General features: G+C 30.8%; 4 protein-coding genes across 11 annotated transcripts; 3 read left to right on the forward strand and 1 right to left on the reverse strand.

Annotated features, from left to right (window-relative positions):
- Positions 1-1,041: 1,041 nt before the first annotated feature.
- On the forward strand, positions 1,042-3,711 carry LOC114874253 (alpha-(1,3)-fucosyltransferase 10). The gene is made up of 7 exons (XM_029183381.2): positions 1,042-1,490; positions 1,851-1,896; positions 2,018-2,139; positions 2,213-2,432; positions 2,526-2,715; positions 2,794-2,971; positions 3,102-3,711. Exons 1-7 carry the CDS (start codon positions 1,413-1,415, stop codon positions 3,579-3,581), a joined length of 1,314 nt encoding a protein of 437 aa, XP_029039214.1. The 5' UTR covers positions 1,042-1,412; the 3' UTR covers positions 3,582-3,711.
- Positions 2,323-7,919, reverse strand: LOC114874250 (tubulin-specific chaperone D). The gene is made up of 9 exons (XM_029183378.2): positions 7,392-7,919; positions 5,633-7,313; positions 5,358-5,561; positions 5,131-5,295; positions 4,931-5,055; positions 4,496-4,849; positions 4,119-4,421; positions 3,727-4,045; positions 2,323-2,411 (listed from the first exon to the last, which is right to left on the reverse strand). The coding sequence occupies exons 1-8, from the start codon at positions 7,731-7,733 to the stop codon at positions 3,764-3,766; spliced, it is 3,456 nt and encodes a 1,151-aa protein (XP_029039211.2). The 5' UTR covers positions 7,734-7,919; the 3' UTR covers positions 2,323-2,411; positions 3,727-3,763.
- An 823-nt stretch (positions 7,920-8,742) lies between these two features.
- Positions 8,743-13,843, forward strand: LOC114874255 (zinc finger protein 800). The gene is given in 9 exon segments (XM_029183383.2): positions 8,743-9,165; positions 9,492-9,534; positions 9,537-9,878; positions 10,160-10,435; positions 10,526-10,820; positions 10,911-11,062; positions 11,136-11,685; positions 11,766-12,214; positions 12,470-13,843. Coding segments are annotated over 9 exon segments (2,739 nt in total). The 5' UTR covers positions 8,743-9,151; the 3' UTR covers positions 13,088-13,843.
- A 452-nt stretch (positions 13,844-14,295) lies between these two features.
- LOC114874204 (tetraspanin-1) lies at positions 14,296-21,756 on the forward strand. 8 transcript variants are annotated; one of them, XM_029183287.2, is made up of 10 exons: positions 14,296-14,506; positions 15,939-16,061; positions 16,172-16,394; positions 18,776-18,861; positions 19,040-19,138; positions 19,517-19,645; positions 19,718-19,792; positions 19,866-19,973; positions 20,049-20,213; positions 20,302-21,756. In XM_029183287.2, exons 4-10 carry the CDS (start codon positions 18,802-18,804, stop codon positions 20,476-20,478), a joined length of 813 nt encoding a protein of 270 aa, XP_029039120.1. In that variant the 5' UTR covers positions 14,296-14,506; positions 15,939-16,061; positions 16,172-16,394; positions 18,776-18,801; the 3' UTR covers positions 20,479-21,756. The 8 variants fall into 8 exon arrangements, with proteins under 8 accessions (XP_029039120.1, XP_029039124.1, XP_029039119.1 ...); XM_029183291.2 differs by lacking the exons at positions 15,939-16,061; positions 16,172-16,394 and having other exon boundaries at positions 20,302-20,443; positions 20,625-20,697; positions 21,199-21,756; XM_029183286.2 differs by lacking the exons at positions 15,939-16,061; positions 16,172-16,394 and having other exon boundaries at positions 20,302-20,443; positions 20,625-21,756.
- The last annotated feature ends 150 nt before the right edge of the window (positions 21,757-21,906 follow it).

The following is a 21,906-nucleotide window of genomic DNA, read 5'->3' on the forward strand; positions in this document are numbered from 1 at the left end:
ATTATTATAAACTTATAACAATTTTTATATTTCTACCTGGAAGAACTAAAAGGATAAAGTTTCTACGATCATTGATTAAAACATTTAATTATTGAAAACTTTATTTAGATCAGTGTGATACTTAAAATTTAATCCGATTTCGTATAGGAAGACTAATTGTAAGACTTTGGAGCGTGTCTAACAAGAAGCTACCACTAATTTGATTTTCTTCGCAAATCGCGGACGCAGAACAGCTTTAAATTTCTTTCCTTCTATTTACAATTAAATTTCGGTATAAGAGTATCAATATTATGTAGATTATCATTAATTAAATAGCACGAATTATCGTGTATATTAATGAAAATAAATTTACTAGCGCGTAATTATAACTAGGCTATCGTAAAATAAAGCAAAAAATTCATTAATTTTACTAAGTAGTACATTTGTTATAGAAGAAAGGTGTTTTTGCGATAGCCTAGATGCATCGAGCAACGTCGTTAAAGAAACTGTTACCGATGGAAGGAAAAGAAGAATAAATGTAGAAAAAGAGAAGAAAGAGTTCGTTGACCGCCAAAGAAAAGTCAGAAGCGTGACTGTAACCATGACTGTGATCGTAATCCTGATTGCAACCGTGATCGTAACCATGACCGACTTGCCTTTACAAATTCTTAGAAAGTTTTATGTGCGTTCACGCGTACATACACCTGCGTATGAGTTATACGGATATTACAATCATTTGTAGAAAATCTGTGCACCTTTCATGTAAGGTGTATGTTAAAAAAAAAGGAGATATTCTACTTTATATCTATTTACTGTATTCTATACTAATTATTATTTCAAAATTGATAATATACACGATAGAAAGTTCTTTATATATAACATTTATAGATATAATTAAGTGGAGTTAAATTGTACTAATAGTCTTCACTACAATTTCTTCACGTATTTTAAACAATTGTAATTAATAGTGTTTTAATTAAATAATTTTAAAGCGGATAAGTGGGGCTCGCGATATGATCGTGAAGCGGATGAACGGAGAGTGGACAGGAAGTGGGCAGGAAACGGACGAGATGCGGGACCAACTCTCCCATAATCCGCTTCATGTCCGTCTTATTCACGCTCACGTGATCTTTTATAAAATATATTATTTCGAATAAGCTCTATGCATATAAAGTTTCCAGTCATAGTACAATTATTACTCCTTTTTTTAAATTAATTAACTTCAAAATTCATAGATTTTGAATGTCAGATTTTAAATGAAGGATGCTTGCAGGAAGCAGATGACGTTTGACACTTAACCTGAAACTTAGCTATGGCCGTTTGATGTATTATTGATTTATAAAGCAGTTTTTTTTTTAAGAGATTAAAATGATGTAAAGAGTAGTTTAATATTATATTTTATTGAATTTCAAAAGTAATAGTTAAAATATAAAATGTTATACTCTCACAAAAAAATGTATTTTATGCTTATGACAATTGTTGCTGTCACATTAAGTATAATAATTTATCAGGTATATTAGCTAGATATCTAACACAGCAAAATATTTTAGAATAATTTACAACAGATGCATTCTCCTAGTATAATCTATTAAATATTGACATATCTATATATTTTTATAAAAATACTGAAAGACATTAATATAATACAAGTTTTATTAATATCTTCATTATAAATACAATTTTTTAATTAACGAAGTAAAATATTAATACAGTAAATGCTTATCATTATAGTAACTGTTAAGTAAGCAATAAACATAAAAAAATTTTGTAATTCACAATTGTTTATAAAAGTATTAAACGTTAACTTAGCAGTAATATCATTATTAATCAATAAAGTTTATGATTTTGAAAATAAACAAAATAATTTACAGATGTATTCAATTGAAATTGAAGGTGATAACAAATTATATTATTCAGGTATATAGAATACATTAAATTTTCAATATTTTTGTAAACGTGTGTAAAGTAATGATATAAAAATTAGAAAAATATTAACATTTCTTTCATATTTTTATACATATGTATATTTTTTTTTCAGGAGAAGTACCTATAATTTTATGGTGGACTCCTTTTGGAACTGATGGAAAACTTAGAGATTGTGGACATTATCAATGTTATTTTACCAACAATAGATCATTTCAGTATCATCAAAAGATAAATGTAATCTGGTCTCAAGTATTAAATAACAAATATTCGTTGTAAATCTATATTTAATACGTATCTTAATTTTCAGAGTATTCTTTTTTATGGTAGTGCTTTTCAAATTAACGATTTACCAACATGGAAATCTGACCAAGTTCCCTGGGGTTTACTTCACGAAGAATCTCCAAGAAACAACCCAATCCTAGTTCATCAGGAAGCTTTAAATCTTTTTACATACTCTTCAACATTTAGCAGATTTAGCGATGTACCTCTGACACTCATAGATCTACCTGGAATTACAGAATTATTAAGTAGATAAATACAGTAAATCGAAACATTTACATTGCATTATACATTTTTCATGTTTTTTCAACTTGAATTAACTTATTACTTTTATATTTCAGGTAAAAAATACTTTGTTACAACGCAAGAAAAGACTAAATTAATGCATACGAAAAACCTTGCACCATTGCTTTACATACAATCCGACTGTGATACTGCAAGTAATAGAGATATTTATGTAGCGGAATTAATGAAATACATACGCGTAGATTCATATGGCGTATGTTTGAATAATGCTCAATTAGATACAAGGTGATACTTTACAGATTTGGCAAATGTTAATTGTAATAATTATATTATTTCTACAAATAACACATAACTGTAATATAGGCTAAAGGAAAATTACCTTGAAACATTAAATAGCGAGGATTTTCTCTCTTTCATCAGCAATTACAAATTTACAATAGCTTTTGAAAATGCAGTCTGTCAGGATTATATCACGGAAAAATTGTGGAGGCCCCTTATTGTTGGATCTGTACCTATATATTATGGATCACCTTCATTTAAGGTATTACCATTTAAACTGTTATTTTAATGATTCTTTTTCATACATCAATAGGTTGATTTTTATTTTTAAAGTAGAGTAAGTCGTATAATGTGACTTCTTTCATTCTCAAAAAGAAATTAAACATTCTTAGGATTGGCTTCCAAATAATATGTCTGCAATTTCAATGTTGGAATTTAAAGATCCAATAAGTTTGGCCAATTTTTTACACGAACTTTCTTCCAATGAAACTGAATATGATAAATATTTATCACATAAATTAATTGATAATTATGAAATACCTAATCAAAGACTTAAGAAAGCATTAGAAAAGAATAAAAGATGGTTTCGAAATGAATTTGGAAATTACGTCGAAGAATTCGAATGTTTTATTTGCGAAAAGTTAGAAAAATCAAGGAAAACGAAATTTGTTAACAAGGAACATTATGAATGTCCACTGCCAATAAACCCGTTAACAAATAAAATTGATCATAATAATTGGTGGGTAAAGCAATGGATTTTAGAAAAGTGTAGTGCAAAATTATTAACTTATTATTTACAAAATAATTTGACAATTAATATGGGCAATTTCGAAAAAGAAAAACTGCAATTGTATAACAATAATGACTGCTAAGTTACTGGTACTTAAGTAATTTTCGTTGAGTAATAATACTCTTGAAATTCTTTGCATTTAATTTTATATATTTTTTATATTTTGAAAGAATTATATATAATAATCATAATATCATAAGAGAAGAAGTTTTCTATTTTTCACTTACCAATTTAGTGAAATGAAATCCTAATGTATAATTAAGTTCAGTTCGTTAGTTTAGTTTGCACAATAGGAGCAGGTACTTTCATTAAATCACAAAGATCATTCCTGATTGATCGAAGTTCGGATACCGGTTGTTCCCAATCGGTAACATTTAATTTAGTCAAAAGTTTAGTTAAGTCCTCTTCCGAAAGGTCCATTTCTTCTCCGTATAGAGTTAAAGCTTCGTAGGTTTTTGTAGCAGCAACCTTTCGTATGCACCTGTACTTATGACAAAGAAAGATGCTCAGTTGGCAAAATGCTCTCTTCGCTACTGGTCCATGTATCTAGAAACAAGAAATTGCCCAGTTATCCTAAAAATATGTTGTTATTTTTGTGATATTTAATATCAAAATATACCTGCAAAAGCTGACAAAAAACATTTATACTGCTGATTACCAACTTGGTATTGCTTGTATTTTTAATTTCAACCTTAAGTAGTATTAAAATTCGTTCCGCAATTCCATTCTTAGAATCATCAAGAACAATTTGTATACATCCGGAACTAAGTAAACGATCCAAAAAGGCCAGCATGGACGTAATCATTCTTTCATTTTTGTGGCTTTCTTCAAAAATTTGTAAAATCTTATAACATAAATTTGTCAGGCCTAATTCATCTATTTCTTGTAAATAAGAAAATAAAGAAACGCTAGAATGTTTAACCTAAACAAAAGAGTATCGTAAATTTTACATTAAAATATAAAATATTTAATCGCTTGTACGATAAGGATGATTACCAAAGATTCACTTAAGCCTCCGACACTAAATACAATTCCTCGTAAGAGGTTCATCGTGTACGGAGGATAAGATAACATCTTAATAAATCGTGGAAAAGTAGCAGATTCCATTCGCCATTCCATACTTTCTTTACACTCGTCATAAGGGAAAATAGTTTTTAATTCCTCGTGATACGGAATGTTCGGTAGAGGAGGATCACTGTGAATAAGCGCACTGAAAACAATTCCAGCTTGTGCTCGAATTCCATCAATTCTTTCAACAGCTTGCTGTGCAATTCCTCCAATAATATTTGCCATTAGCTCCTCGTTTAATACTGAGACTAGCTTTGCTTGTGACACTAAATTCGTTAGCATCTGAAATTATTTAAAGAACATTCATTTAGATATTTACATTGATAAATTCAATATAATTGATAATAAAGTAGGTATCTTTACATGTAAGCCGTTCATAGCTGCTTCTCGTACCCAAGCTCCTATATCTCCACGACTATCTATTGTATACTCCTTCAATGCTAACAAATAACAACGATACAAGTCGGGTACGAATGCTTGCCACTTATCTAAAAAGTATACAAATCTTGATCATTCTAAATGAAATATAAATTAAAATTTTTTTCCAAAAATAAGAAACAAACCTGCTTCTTTAACTCCTAAAGTTTGACAGACCATTATCAAAGCATGGATAGCTTCTTTTCTACTTTCTGCCCATTTCAAAGTACTCGTTGATATTTCAATACACTTAATCAGAGCCTCTATTATATCTTTTACTCTTTCACAAAGTATGAATAAAGGAAAATATCCTAAAAAAGATTAATGAAAGTAGTATCGAGTCGTTTTAGGATCCGAATATTTTGTGTATTACCAATGGCCTGTGCAAAACCAATTCGAACCAACTGATTGTTTGATTGCAAATTATCGAGATAACGATTAATTACAGCATTACGGTCTTCGCTATCTAGATTGGCATAATATTTTCGAAAAAATTCTGTATGGGTTTCGGCAGCTTTTATTTTTACCGTAGATACTTCATGGCTCAAACATTCTTCTAGAAGATCCTGCCAGTCATCTGCAAAAGTTATAGCAAATACATAATACAAATACAATGATAAAAAAATCTATTAGTAATAATTAACTTACAAATCATTTCCCTGGATATTGGAAAATGAACGATAGAGCATTTCTTTATAAGTACAGCACAAGCTTGCTTCATTAATTCTCCTCCAAGACCTTTGAATTGTCCTCTTTTTCTAAAAGTGCTCACTATATTTCTTATATTTTCTACCGCTGACGCCCCAATGATATTTTCAATATTGTCATTAAAACAATTGTGCAATGCTTCCAATATTTCTGCAATAGCCAATACCGCACCGTGTCTGATATTTAAGTCGATAGAATTTAACATATCTAATAAGTTTGGTAAAACTGTATCTTTAATGTAATTTGGATCTATAGGGGTTAAATTAAATAGAGCCTTGGCTGAAAGTTCTCTAAGCGCTGTATCCCAATGAGTTACTTTTCTTGTGACTAAATGATCGATCAGAGGTTTTGTATATTCTTCATACTGTGCAATTTGCGTACTAATCTTTAAGTATGCATGATTTCTAACACCAACTTCGAAATAATCAGCAATAGTAAGTATTTCTATTCCATGGGGAAAGTTTCCCTGTCTACCCACATTCTCTTGAAACGCCGCAGAGGCGGCTCTTCTACAATTAATTTCTCTATCGAAACAAGTAACAACTAATAACATAGCTGCAATCTCTTTTACGTAGGGTTGAAAAATATCAGAATCGTATGCCCTTGCGAATGACCAACAAACGTAACAGGCAGCATCTCTGATCAAGTATCCAATTGATCCATAAGCACGTGGTTCATCGAATACCAATGCCTGAACAACAACTGGTATCACATCCTTTAATCGATGAGGCAAAAGAAGTCCCCGCCGTCCTAATTCTGCTAATGCTAAACAACCACCATGCCAGGCAGAATCAGACTCTCGACCAGAGAAAAGGTTTAATACAAATCCTACTACTTCGTCTGCTAAATCTATTGGTAATCTTGCTGTTATTCTACCAATTCCTTTCGCAGCAGACCATCGTATTGTAATTACTTTATCTCTGAGCCCTTGTATAAGTTGCTCGATAATATCTTCTATCGCCGGTGGAATATCCTGATCGTCGTGATAAAACGGAATATTTTTAGCTTCTTCTATGCTTTCTATAGTGTTACTATTTTTAGCATTTGGTAGCAAGGATATTGGTCTACTAGCTTTCTGATATCTCCATGAAGCTAATTTTGTTCCTAATAATACCAAACCAATTCTTTGTACGATCTTTATACCGAACTTCCGAATGAGATCGGCGGGATTATCGTTCAAATGGAACTGTAAAACTTTGTCTAAAATTATTTGGATGTGCGGTTTAACGTCTTCTCTTGCGTTGTGTTTTAATATCGCCGCTATAACGGCTAAAGGACCGTGTCTTAAGGGGTCATCTTCCACGCACTGTAAACTCCAAATTATCATTTCTCCCAAATATACGTTTTTAACGTCTGATCTTGTTAAGAAATTGGCAATTAAGAAAACTGCAGCTACTGCACAAGCATCCTTTGACAAGCAAAATAGTTTACATATCTTTATAATTCTGACTATTATTGATTCTTCTAATGTCACATCAGAGACTTCCAAACGTGATAGTGGAAACGGTATCTTTGAAATGATAGAAAGCCAAATCAGAAGTACATAACGAGTTTCCCATGTTTCTACATCATTTATATCTTGCTTTTCCAGCATCCGCAAAACAGGAAGGAGATCTGTCACCTATATTGAATTAAATCAATTATTTAAAAACTGAAATGTTATTATCGATGAAGTTATAAGATAGAAGGATTAGTATACCTCGTGTGGGAGATACGTAACAATGTTTTTGTACGTCTTGACTGACATAACAACAAAAATATATTTGAAGGCATTATGCTGCATGCTCTCTGTAGAATTTTCATCTTTGATGATACCAATCAGTGGTTGTAGAATGTCATCTAAATGTGGATCCAGTAATTGCCTTTGATCCTGATACTGCGACAAGATAAAGTTGAAACGATCTCGATTTTTTTCAACAAGACTCGAAGATAGATCAGCTTTCTTCAATTCCGAAATCAAAGCGATCACTTCATCAATTTCCTTAAACGCACTGAATCCACAACCAATTATGTCCGAGTCCGGACAATCATTCAACACCATTTTTTTTCTTTATAATTATTCTTTTTATTCACAGAAGTTATTACCATCAATTAACGTGCATTTTTAAACAGTTCAGTTTGTAAAAAATCTAAACGTACAAAACACAGATTCTTTCGAATGGTTTCACGAGGAAAAGATGCGAAATTGTAACGCATGCGCCGCGGCACAACAAACTTTACAATTATACCGTATGTATTTTATTAAATATTCAAGTTTTTCTTTACTTTTAATATGTCATTATATGATACAATTGCAGTTTACAAATATCATTTCAATTTGGGTATCAAAAATTAATTTACTTGATGAGTTATAAGTATATTATAAATGATGTTTATAAATATTTTTGTAACTAATCATGAAGAGAAAGAATTTTGCAGAAATTAAGCTTTTGCTATAACATTGTGATACATAGTCAATCTTCAAACCAGGAACAATATTACAAATGAAAGTCTTTTTGTTTATCACAGTCTAAGATTTTTAATGAATCTGAAGTCTAAGTTATTGTATGCAGTGGGCTATTATAATTTCTAATGGTAAATGAAAATTATGTTTTTATTATTTCATTTTTTATAAAGATTCTTCCCAATATATATAAAGGTTTATAAAATATGTATAAACCTTTAATTTTGTTTATACAAAGTTAAATTCAATTGTAATAGAAGATATGATAGTTTAAAATTTAATGTTAAAAGATACAAGTGAAAAAGAAATACGTAAGGTCTTCACGCATAATGCATATAGGAAAAAGCTTAAAAAATCTTAATATAATATACTTCAATGTTTATATGCACAGATTTGAAAAATATAGCACAATTCAAATTACTTTTCAAGGAAATCTTTTTCTTTTATTATTAGTCATTACTATATGATAGGATCATGCATTGTTTCTATTAAATTACTTGTAAAATTTTTGTGGTAAAATTTGTATTTATCATAATTGGGGAAATGATAAGTTTTACTTTATTTTAATTGCTAAATATAATTTTTATAAAAATTAAAGGGACATAACCTTCTGTAATAAATTTTTAAGAAAACGTATAATTTTTAATTCATAACTTATGCTTTATATCATGAGCTTGCTGAATTACTTCTGCAGGTCAATGGTACGTCGAATTTTCATTGAAAATTATTGAATAAATAAGAAAATTTAAATAATAAGTAAAATTATTCTTCAATAAAATGAATGTGCTGCCCACGGTACCGTTTCACTAAAGTGGTAGAGCCAAGAACTGCTAGGTTTTGGAAAAATGGAGGTCGTAGCTCGATCGAAATCAGAATCAGTCTTGTATAAGAAGATCTAAATCGCGTGTCTTTCTTGTGAGAGAACTCATTTTTAACAGACATTATTGCTTCTTAGTAATTTGTTTTCTTCATAACTTCAAAATCTGAAAAGCAAAAATTGATTTTTACGCAGTAAAATGCAGGAGAGACGGTACATCCCCATTGTATGCTTTTTCTTGTTTCACTTTTAAATTCATAGTTTTTAATGAATTTTTAAGTATTCCCTTTATATCAGAAGATGAATTATTATTTTTAAAACATATTTTCTTATACATAATCTTTCAGTTCTTTAAAATATCACTTTGAACTATGCTGTTATAATTACCTTTATTTCTTCCCTGAGCTCTTCAATTTCTTTCTTATTATTTATAATTAACTGCTACATTATGTAATTGATCAATTTATGTATATTCTTTATATTATGATTAGCTAGGATTGTTAAGCTTACATAATTTCATAATACATTTATTTTTTCAGTTCTTATGAGATAATACGTTGGATGTGCGATATTTATGGAAAATGAAATCGATGAAAGCAAAGACCAAAAGTAAAAAACCTAATGGGAAATTTGGAAAAGTTAAATTTCCACCAACAGAAGTTACCACTATAAATCCAGATTTATCTCAACTAAGTCAACCAATTGATACAAGCGTTTCAAATCTGTATCGTGCAACCAAAATTTTAGAAAGCGGCAGCGAAGAAATTAAATCTATTTTGACATATGAATGTGATCTGGTATACGAATGTCGTATATGCAGAAGCCTATTTAGAAGTTTGGTTAATTTCATCTCGCATAAACGTATTTACTGTAAAGAAAAATTTGATGTCACGTTTACTAAGAATTCTTTCAATGATTATACTACAGTACGTTCTATTCTGTTTATTATAATACAAAGTTAAAGTAACAAGTAATTTTTCTAACAGCAAATGAATGAATTAATGATCTAAATAATACTAATACAATTAGATATTTTTATTTAAATGTTGTTATCTCTTATGCTATATTATTGATTTTTGTTATTAAAAATAAGTTATTTATATAATATTTCAAATATAGAATGCATTAAAAGTATTCCAAATTTTTAACTGCAACTTGATTTAAAAAATATATATAAAGATTGTGTATATGCATATATATTTTACAGGCTTTTACAAGTGAATCAAATAATGAGAAACCAGAGAAATTGCTTCAAGAGGTTTGTGGAAATGATAGAATCTTGAGAAGTCAAGTTTTTAAAAAAGAAGAAAAAAAGGATCTCACTTCTGTTGTTAATATGTTACAGAAAAAACAAACAGAAAATTTACGAAGTAATACAGAATGGATCTGTTTGGAAACTGTGCAGTCAAATTCATCAGCAGTTTATCAAACTGTTGAGTCAATAGTTTCAAATCAAGATCATAAAGATTTAATGAAAGCACAGGTATCATTTACAAATAACTGATTAAAAACAAAGATAATTAACAAAGTAATGTTGCGTGAAATATTTTATTATAAATTCAATGATATTTAGGTAACAGAGCTAACAGATATGATAAGTGGACAAACTGCAGTCTTAAATTCAAATGGACATCTTGTACAGTCTATCGAAGAGTCAAACAGTAACAGCAGGACTGAAAGCAGTAGTGCAGAAGGAGTTAGTAGAACTCCTGAAGTTTGTACTATATGCAGTGCAAGGTTTTCAACAAAGAAAACGTTAGCTGTTCATACAAAGACATTGCATACATCTCACAGGTTATGTTTTCCCTGTCCATTTTGTACTGCTACATTTGCAAATACTTGGAGTGTTTATCGACATCTCTTTAAAAGTACGTACAATATATATATATATAGTTTGTATAAGTGATCAATGACATTTAAATTAGAAACGTGTTAGCTTTCATTAATCCGTCTTATAGCTCATAGGAAAACCAGTGAAGAAGTACGGAAACTTAGGTCACAGATTCAAGAAAAAGCATATATGAAGGATACGACTGTTGCCGAGGATTTACAAAAAGAAGATGCCAACAAAACCTTAACGAACGATGCATTAAGAATTAATGAAACTCAGGTATCTCGGTTATCAATGTAATACGTTAATTTTCATTAAAATATTGTTAATTTAAAACATAGTATTTTGATAGGAATGGATGGATCACTTAGAATCTGATGCAGAATTGCAAAGATGCGGTGGTTGTGGAAAAAGATTTGATAGGAAGGCAGCCTTGTCCGCTCATTCACAGTATTGCCATAGGCGTGTTGCAGCCTGTGAAAGCACAAATAAAGTAAAAAGAGCGAATAAAATTTCACCAGATCCTATTCCAAAGGAAAATATAATTATTAATTCAGAAATTCAGAAGAATTTGAATGCAGAAAATTGTTCTATTTCGGCTGAAATTAATCATAGTAACGAAACACCTATTCGCGTAGAATCCGTTGCAACTTTAAGTAAAGAAGATTGGGAAATGTTAGATACTGGAAAATTAAGTTCTCGAAATGAACCGAGCAAAGAAATTGCGGCAGTTTATACAAATGGAGTAGAAAAAACTACGGAGAAAATCAACGTTCCTTCTACAAGTGATATTTCTGATCCTATAGAGATTGTGTATACTAATATAAATAAACCGAAAATCAGTGTTGGAAGTAGAAAAAGAAAAGGCAAGGATAGTCCAAAAAGATTAAGTAACAGTCCAGGTAAGTTACATATTATGTTGATAACATTTATATTTAATTATACAAGATATTTTCTATGAAATCAAAACTTTTATTTTCAGCAAATGTTACAAGAAACATATCTTTGGATATAAATACTGAACAAGCTGCAGAAATGAAAAACGTGGATAACGTATTATTAATGGAAGAAAAAGTGGCTTCGATAATAAATCTTCCAAAACTTCAGTGCCTTAAGTGTAAACGAAAATTCATGTCAGCGACTAATTTAAGAAGACATGCTGCCATTCATATTGGTTGGAACCGTTATCGATGTAAACTGTGCAATTTTAAATGTTTCGTCAAATGCGATTGTGTAGCACATTGTAATAAAATGCATAACGCTCAGAACAATCGTGTTATCATAGAAGATATGATAGGTCTGATCCCAGAGAATCAATCTATACGTGATCAAACTATTATGGTGGATATAACAAACTTAGAAAAGGAGTCCAGTACTCCGGAAGTTATAGAAGAACGTGTAGAATCAGAAGTTCAAGTCGAAGAAAAAACTGTAATCGAAAAAGAAAAGGAAAAAGAGAAAGAAAAGGAAAAGGAGAAGGAAAAGGAAAAGGAGAAAGAAAAAGAAAAGGAGAAAGAAAAAGAAAAGGAGAAAGAAAAGGAAAAAGAGAAAGAAAAGGAAAAGGAGAAAGAAAAGGAAAAGGAAAAAGAAAAGGAAAAGGAAAAAGAAAAGGAAAGAGAAAAAGAAAAGGAAAAAGAAAAGGAAAAGGAGAAAGAAAAGGAAAAGGAGAAAGACAATGAACAGGAGAAAGAAAAAGAAAAGGAGGAAGACAAAAAAAAATTAAACACAGATTCGACAATGCATCAAGAAATAGTTCACATAAATGGAGAATCTCAACAAGAGGCATCAACTATTAATACTAAGGAACAAAATAATCTATTGGATCCTGATGTTAGAAAAATGGTAATGGAAGTTATATTTGGGCCACCTGAAATGGATTCTACGAAACAAGTAGACAAAAAAGAAGAGCTAGAAAGTATAAAAGATAATGAAACAGCACAATCGAGCTGTTCCGATTTAAAAGAAGGCGACAATATGTCTATGCAAAATCATTCAAAACCGCAACGTCCTATTCGCAATAAAATAAAACCTTTAAACAAGGATTTTATTTATGATTTAAAAGATGTAACGTTTCGAAAGGACTCTTTACTTATAAAACCTTTTAGTAAAACATTGGGTAAAAAGCCGCTGGTACCGGATGAAGACGGTTTGGACAGAGACGTAGAACAAGCGTCCAAACGATTTAAATCTATACAAAATGCTAAAATATCAATTCTTTGTGAAAATACCGTTATAGACAAATGCGATATTAAGCTTAAAGAAGATGTAAAAAATAGTCTTACTTTTCCTCAGTGCCACAGTTAGTTAGCAAAAAGTGTATTATATTGAAACTAACGAAATCATGTTCAATTAATTTTTTCATTCGTTTGAAGAAATGAAATTTTAGTAAACGTGTATATTGTTGTTTATAAATACGTATATATATTATAATATATATTTGCTCATCAATATTAACAGGTTTAAGATTGAAATATCGTCGTTTCTTTTTCGTTTTGTTATGTATTTCTAATAATTCAGTTTTTTAAAATATCGTTTTCTTTAAAAAAAAATAATCAGAAGGTTGAGAGTCTTACGTTCCTGTAAATTCACGTACGAAACTTGTTCGAAAAAAAAATAATTATAATAAACGTAGATAATACTTCACTTGTATACCACTTGATATTAACTCTATTGGAAAGAAAAACATTTATAAACTTTGAAGTGTCGAAAAATTATCTGTAATTGTTGAAAGTTTTCTTTAAGTAATTTTCAATCTTTATATAATAGTAAGAAACTGAATTGAAGGAGTCTAATTTATATTTATTTATATTTACGTACACACATATGTTATTGTTTTATGATTTTCAAAAAATCATTGTAAATAATAAAATATAATCCTGCAATAAAGATAAATAAAGTACTGTTTTTTAATTTAAACTTAAAAAGTGCAATAAAGCACAAGTGACGTACATAGGAACTATTAATTAGCAACACTCAAATTACGTCACATTTTCTAATACTTGCAATAAATACATATATGTACGTTAATGATATCAATAAATAATCATAAATAACTGTAAAGTTTGTAAAAAAGCCTGAACGTGTACGCAAATAACTAAATGCAAAATTGATTTCATGAAAATGTGTAGGTAAAATGGAACAGATAGAAGAATAATCCCACCAGTTCTATTATTCCATTATATGTTGTGAAATTGTATATAAATGTTTCATTTGATTTTAACTAATTTTATTATTTTGCTTAATATGTTAAAATAAAGATAAAGTTAAAATTTGTGAATGAAGCATTGATATTCTTTTTTAATTGAATAAGTAATCTTTTTTGTAAGTAAAAAATGAAATTTAACTTTATTTACAACAATATATCTAATATTCTATTATATTTATATAGGGGCGCGAAATTTTCAACGCTTCAGAAGCTTATCGATGATTGGCCAGTAGTTCTCCAATCACAGCATAGTTGCCGCCATTGGTGGTAGGACTACCGCGACAGGTATCTGTGGTAGATGCGCGGCAAACGGCGTCGAGTAACGACGTCTCTTCGGTTGTTTGTGTCTAAAAGAATTTGTTGGCACGAATGACGCCGGTAAAATTATTACAACTCGATTCTTCTATTTTTATAGTGGCATTAAACAGTGATGTGGTGTGAAATGTGTTATTCGTACTAATCTTCAAGCTTTGGGAAATCTCTTGCTGGAGAATCTTAGGTGCAGCAGCATCGTAAACGTAAGTCATCTATTCTCTTTTCCTTCTTTCTTTCTGTATCTTTCGATAAGGATAATTGTTTTTCGCTTCTTAATTGTCATACGACGTAGGAATTTTACAGTTCAGTTATTCTTTACGTAAAAGATATTTAACGACGAAATAAAATATAATCACTTTCTTTTCTGTCGACGACCTTATTAGATTTATTTAGGAATCCCGAAGCAACAGTTAATGATTCATGTGATTTTACGACCCGAAAATAAAACATTGATATGGTCGCAAGAATCACTTATTTGAATAAGTTCGTCTTCTTATGTATTTAGTGACGCCTTACATTTTCGTACAACGGTTTCTTACATATTTTAAACGTTTTGCTATCTTCGTCTTTAGGGCTTGAAGAGATTTATTTGGTTAAAAATTTTACTTAAAATAAAATTAAGATGACAATTGTTCAAATAATTTTTTTTTATATGTATAAAATTTTTTTGTATAATATTTATAAAAATTACGTACGTATATAATGTCAGTACACACGAAATAATCATATTTTTATTGAATATACTGATTTTTTTTGTTCAGTATGAAAAAATTTATACAGCTGAAATTTCAGACGACAATTTACTGTTTTATATTCTTTTTATAATGAGGTACACGACTTTCTCTTGGAAATTTCTCTCTCTCTCTCCCCCTCTTCCCAACCTCCTTCCCGTTTACCCTTCTCCCTTTGCCCTCTATCCTCATTCTTTCTTTATCTATCATTTTACGGTATTTATCCTCCTCTTTGTCATCTTCTTCTTTTCGAGATCACTATATTTTACAATTTAATACTTGACACTGTTATAATTTAAGGTAATCGTTTAAGTAAATGCTTTAAAGGGCATAGATTTAAGTTTTTTTTTATTGTTGCTAAATGTAAATTAATATTTTATAATAAATTGAAAATATGCGATAAAATTAATAAAATAATCGTCGTCGCTGACGGTAGTTTTGCGTCGTTTAAAATTCGAAAGTATGGAAAAATTAAAAATGGTGGATTCAAAGATCTCACTGACAAATAATAAATCTCAGTGGTAATCAATTTATATGGTACCAAAGCCTCGTATAAAGAAATTTTATTCTAAATTTTTCGCTTATTTTCGGTACACTGTGTATAATCCAAAGGGACAATATATCTCCCCGCAGAATGTAAATTCTATCGAGATAAGATCAGGTCGACGAGGTTGAGAAAGAAATATTTTTTGATAAAATCTATTCCCCTCTAATTATCCACCACTTGTTGCTGTTCCGTTGTTCGTACGCACTTTTCACGATTAAATTTTCACGTTTTAATTGCGGGTCAAAGTGACCATAACCCAGAACGTCCGTTTTCAGAAGGCTAAAGAGAATTCATCATTATAAATAAAATAAAGAAAAGAGGTTTTAATTAGAAACTATATTTATTATTTAATCTTAGGAATTCGAAGATGTTGGAGGAGTTTAAAATTAGGCCAACAGAGAATCTATTTGTGTCCACGTAAAAGAAATCGTTAAAAGTCCCATTTTCTTCTGCTGAAACTATTTTTATTTATATAATAAGGTAACAAAGTTAATAATTTATACAATGATTTATATGGAATTTTAGTAAGGAAACAAAATTAATAAATTCAATAACGTTAATGGAATAAAATATAATATATTATTTTTCAGGTTTTCGACGGGTAGGAATGCAATACATAATTGATCGAAAAAGAAAAATCGGTATTGTGATGAGTAGTGTCTCCATAACAACACACGGCATGCACTTTGTAGGACGTCAATGCCCTCGTTACGTTAGGTGCTTAAGCCGGCTTGAATGAAAACGTTTTCCCTAGGGGTTGCTTCACCCTGTCTTCGACAAATAGCATTCACCTCTGGAACAAACATTAGCGAAGTATGCTACAACGAACGGCACTTGTAGAGATTTAATACCGATATACTTACGTATACCTTATCGCTACATCTTTTTATATGATTAAGCAGATAATCGCGATTTGCCCTGTTAATATTCGGCCTTTTAGAATGCTACAATTTCTAGAATCTTACGAAGAGGCTGTTCGACGCCATCGGTTGAAATAATAAATGTTACAGGGCGATAGTGCTTATCTATTTTATTTGAGGGCGATAGGTAATGCGTTAAGAAATTGGGTGATACACAGATATTTCTGAAATTTGAATCCCCTTTATGACTCGTTATTATCTGATAAAGGATCGAATATGAAACTTGAATTCAAAAGATATGTACTTTTAATTGAAACCAACGTAATTTGTACACGTATACACTTATTATTCCTTAATTCGCGAACAAATAACGCGTGAGTCATCTGATTTTCCGTGAGAAATAAGCCGTGATCTCGGTAACAAGGAGGGTTAAAATGATCGTAACAGGAGAGAGAGGAAATCAGCTGAGCGGCTCACGAAATAATCAGGAAGCTATTAGACCGAGTTACATCGCGGTCTCGTAACGAGTGTCCATTTTAGTTCTCTCCGATGCCTAGTTTCTAACGTAACAGAGAATTCTATCGAAATACCACTGATTTTCTGTAAACACGAGCATTGATATTCCGAATAGAATGTACCTACCTTTTGAAATAATTATTTTAATTGTACGGAAAGCAGGTGATTAAAAAGAAAAAAAAATGAATCACTGCTATCGAGATCATGGATTTCTCGGGTAAGTGCATTCTAAGCTTGCACGCCGTGCATTATGCAACGAGAAAACGATACACATTTGTGAGTTTGCATTGCGTCATCATCGAAAGTTGTCAAACTCGTTGAACTGCTAAAATTAAATGCCGAACAAATGGCCTTTAATATGTGCAACCAGTTGGTCAGAGTACTTAACAAAAAGTATCTACCTTTTTGATTCTAAGAGAACCGAGATATTCCAGGTTTTAGTAAGAAAATTGGTGGAACCAAAGGGTGAAAGTTTGCAGTATGGAAAATATATCTGCATTGGATCAAAAAAATTAAATGACGTTGTAGTACGTTCTTTTTTTTTCAATCGATAACTGGTTGCAGGTAGCGTAATAGTACGTATTTTTATATTTCAACACTTTTACTTTTATGAAGCTGGAAGTTGGATACAACGAACTTCTGATAATTTTGTCATTAAAACAAACTGTAGATTTGATGGATCTCATGTAACGTATCCGATACGTAATTAACAAAATGATACATTTGCAGAGGCATAATGAATAAGGAAGAATAATAAGCTGCTGACGGAAGAAAAAACTAGATTGTCAACTGTTATATTACGTAGAAGACAATCCAAGGACGTAAGGAGTACGTATACAAGGCGTCCAATGCAACTGGATTTAACATCGAAATCTCTGCAATGCATCCACTTCCGGTACCGCCAGACGTGTCCGCGTGATGCTCCATCAGGCGCCGTTTAATTTTTTTTAATTAATTTTTTCTCTATCTTCTATCGTTTCAAAGCTTGGCCCAGTTGCATGGGACACCCTGTATGTTCTTCTTACTTGAATGTGTTCAAGGTTTGCAAGTGTAAATTTTCATTCGACACGAATACGCTCATTGTAGTTGCTTTGTCTACCGTGTAAGAAGCTTGAGAGCGATTTTAAACGCGTGCAATTAGAACTGCGCTCATAATAGAGTTACAGATTGGGGATTCGTTGAATATTGATACTGCAATCCAACAATAACAACGTGTTCTCATAGTAGAAACGAACGATACTAACTTTCCTTCACAGTTATACCAATCAATCCGTTAAGTCATGCATAAAATGCTATCACTTCTATGAAAATATCAATCCTTTTGAACGTGACACTTTCATTTCTTTTTTCTGTACACCAATTTAGAAATATTTCTATGATAATCTAAATAGAGAATTTCATAACAGATGCAACTTGTTTGTCCCTGACACGAGATGCAAATAAAAATGCAAAAGACGTTTTCTTTATTAACAGAAATTCGCCCTAATTCGGCCAATTTTCGTAGCTCTTTGTTTCCCGCCTACGCATAATTTCAACTGACAAATATGTTTTAATTGAGTAATTGGGACGTCACGAAGACGTTGCAGACAGCGAAGCAACATCTTCCCTTACCTCGGCCAAACGGTTCAAAGTAAACAGAATATTTGTATCTTTCCCGGGTTTCGTTAGAAATATTTCCTTATTCCTGATGTTGTATAACGAACTTGTAACCATGACTGTATTTTTGCATTTTTCACAACTTTCCAATGATTTTCAGGAAAAATTATATCACATTTCTTATCCCTCATTCTAATGTAATTTATTTTTTTTTGATTACAGATACAGTTACAGCAAAGGAAGCGAAAATGGGCTGCGCTTCGCAGTGTGCCAAATACTTTCTCTGTTTTTTCAATTTCGTTTTCTTTGTAAGTATATGGATGTTAACACATTGCACTCTTGATGTAGAGTCCAACTCTTCTTCCTTAGCGAAGATCAGTCGTTCCATTCCCGAGTAAAGATATCGAATTTCCCTTGCGCAAATTATGTTATTTCTTGTAAGAGATTAATTAGCAAGATGAAGAGCCTAATTTGTTTTGTTTTTAGGTAGCCGGAGGAGCTGCGTTGGCCGTTGGAATTTGGCTATGCGCCGATAGCAGTTCTTTTGCTGATGTCATCGGCAAGCTTGACCAGTCAGATATTCTGGTAAACTTTAAAGACAGTTTATCCGAAACAAATTATTCACCCAGTACGATTAACGATAGGTAACAACGTCGATTGAAACGTAGCTGAGTAAAGAAGATTGAACGATGATGTTTAAACACTTGTTGCTGGTTAAAGAATTTGTTTAGGAGATTCCATGCTTCGTTGATTGCAACACGAAAGCGTTACCAATTAATTATCTACCGAGAAAAATGCATACCCACCACTTTCTATTCGCTAACTTTGATCGTTTTCGTTTTCTTACGTCTACGTAATATATAATTCTTTCTTTCAAATTGAAACTGATGACTGAATGAATATACATGTATTTCTAAAATGTATTTGGACTTAATTGGACTTAATTGAATTACATTTTTGTAGACGAAAACGGATGCGGATGTCATCAAGATAATATCGTACATCTTGATTTTGGCAGGAGCGCTTACCTTTCTGATTAGTTTCTTAGGTTATTGTGGAGCTATGTTTGAATCTCGATGCCTTCTCTGCGTTGTAAGTAACTTAACTACCATCAGAAACAAGGCAAACAACGTTCACGTAATATAATTATACTTTGAATTACAGTACGGTGTTCTTATTCTTCTGATCTTAATTCTGGAATGTGTTGCAGTAGGTTTAGCTTTTGGACTTAAAGGGGATGTAAGTCTTTCTGTTGTGATGAATCAATCTAATTAGAGGTAGAAATTTATACTTGATATTTCTATTTTTATAGGCGGAAAAAACTACGCAAAACTTTCTCAAGACCACAATTAAATACTATGCCAGTAACATTGATAAAGCAGAAACAGTAACAGTTGCTTGGGATGGTATAATGACTCAGGTTATTAAAAATTCAATGAAGAATGTATACTCAACTAGATAACACAGATAAAAAATGATGTATTTTGTATTTTAGCTTCATTGTTGTGGAGTAGATAATTATTTGGACTTTAGAGAGAGTGCAAACTGGACATCGTCGGATAAAGTCGTTCCTGAAGCATGTTGTATGAAGGAAAACAATATGTTGGAAGATCCAACCTGCCCTATCAACCCCACTTCTTCTAATTCCTATTATCAACAGGTCAGAACATAAATATATGATTTGGAAACATCTTTTGCATAAATTATATTTAAGAAACAGATATAAAAGTAGCATATGTACATTGTAGGGTTGTTATAATGCAATAATGAGGACAATCGAAGCGAACAAGGCAATAGTAATCGGTGTCGCGAGTGGACTAGCACTTGTCGAAATTCTGGTCATCATTTTAGCTTTACATCTAGCCTGCTGTTATTGGCGACCACAACACGGTAGGCTTGCACTTTTCACTGACGCCTCTAAATGAATCAAATGAATATTCTATTGGAAGAGTGAATAAGAACAATTACTAATAACACGAAGAACGATTAGAAAGAACTATTTTCTATGAAAGACAATTTAAAGAAGTTTAAACACGTTTCTCGTGAAAACTTAATAAAAACGTTCTTTTAGCTTGCGTCGACATGTCGTCGAAACAGGCTTGGTGAATTAACAACAACGGAGATGTTGTATTTGCATTTCTCAAGTAAGACTTAGAAAATTAAGTTACTTTGAAACTTTTTCCAATTCAAGTAAATCTCAATTAGTATAATTATTTTCTTTTGATCGAAGAGGACGTACGATCATTTTTTTCTTGATAAAAGGATCAATGTTAAAGAAAAAAGAAATATAGAAATCATAATTCAAATAATTTTGAATAATGATCATTAAAGTCGCTATCTTCTGTTATTGAAATTGTAATTGATTAAGTTTTATAATAATTATATTAAAAATAAATTATCGTTATTTATGTAATAAGTTCATATATTTACAGTTATGTAAACAGAATTACTTATTTAAAAAGTTAAAAACTTAGAGAAAGTAGATTTTGTATACTTATGCAGTAGTATAATAGTGTAGTATAACTTTTTATATTTTTCTTACTGTTGTGCAATTTTTGCAAATACTTTAAATGATAACGAACTTAAGCAGTTCACGCAATCATTTGTGCATTCACATCGCGCACACAAAACATTTTCGTTTGCAGTTTTAACTTGTTGGTGCTGCTGTTGACCCGATACACTAAACAGCGAACTCTTCGCACCTTCGTGGCTCCTTTCTTCACAGAAGTGAAACATTCGTTTAAGCTTACTAGAAACTAGCCCAGGATACATATTTTCGCCATCTACTTCATTATATTATGTTGCTTTTTTAAAAAGTTCAACAAACATCTCGACATATCTTAGTATATATAAATAAAAATTCAAACATATATAAATACATTGTAATTATTTCAGCAAATTAAGTCTCATTGTTTCGGTTGTTTTAGGGAGAGTATTTCACAACTCAAACAATGTAATTAGAAAATTCATTTATTTAATACAAATTTTAATTTTGCAAATTAAAGAACTTAGGATGCAAGGTTTGATAAAGTTACATATGCTTGCGCTGAACTACTTTGTATGTACATATAAAATAATTGACACAGAATATAATATTGCATTATTTTTTTAAGTTGTATTTACCATATTATATTAGTGTGTACAGATAACGTATATTGTAATCCTATTTATAAGAGAATTAAATTGTATAATGTTTTATAATATATATTGTATTTTGCATTGTTTTATAATGTATACAAATTTTGATAAAAATTTTCTATTCTGTAAAAAAAATGTTCTCTAAATCCTATTATATGAAAAAATTATCTTTTAATAAATAAAAGATGAAACAGTGCATTATTACAGGGTATACA

Source organism: Osmia bicornis, chromosome 10 (genome assembly GCF_907164935.1).
Source record: "Osmia bicornis bicornis chromosome 10, iOsmBic2.1, whole genome shotgun sequence".
Taxonomy (NCBI): domain Eukaryota; kingdom Metazoa; phylum Arthropoda; class Insecta; order Hymenoptera; family Megachilidae; genus Osmia; species Osmia bicornis.

Bases quoted from the DNA above. Each gene is read 5' to 3' on its own strand.
- LOC114874253 (XM_029183381.2), top strand. From the start codon at position 1,413: ATGTTATACTCTCACAAAAAAATGTATTTTATGCTTATGACAATTGTT. The intron at 2,716-2,793 runs GTGATACTTTAC...ACTGTAATATAG, and splicing joins AATGCTCAATTAGATACAAG to GCTAAAGGAAAATTACCTTG. The intron at 2,972-3,101 runs GTATTACCATTT...AAACATTCTTAG, and splicing joins ATGGATCACCTTCATTTAAG to GATTGGCTTCCAAATAATAT.
- LOC114874250 (XM_029183378.2), bottom strand. From the start codon at position 7,733: ATGGTGTTGAATGATTGTCCGGACTCGGACATAATTGGTTGTGGATTC. The intron at 7,314-7,391 runs GTATACTAATCC...AATTCAATATAG, and splicing joins TTACGTATCTCCCACACGAG to GTGACAGATCTCCTTCCTGT. The intron at 4,850-4,930 runs GTAAAGATACCT...AAATAATTTCAG, and splicing joins CAGCTATGAACGGCTTACAT to ATGCTAACGAATTTAGTGTC.
- LOC114874204 (XM_029183287.2), top strand. From the start codon at position 18,802: ATGGGCTGCGCTTCGCAGTGTGCCAAATACTTTCTCTGTTTTTTCAAT. The intron at 19,139-19,516 runs GTAAACTTTAAA...ACATTTTTGTAG, and splicing joins TTGACCAGTCAGATATTCTG to ACGAAAACGGATGCGGATGT. The intron at 19,646-19,717 runs GTAAGTAACTTA...TTTGAATTACAG, and splicing joins CTCGATGCCTTCTCTGCGTT to TACGGTGTTCTTATTCTTCT.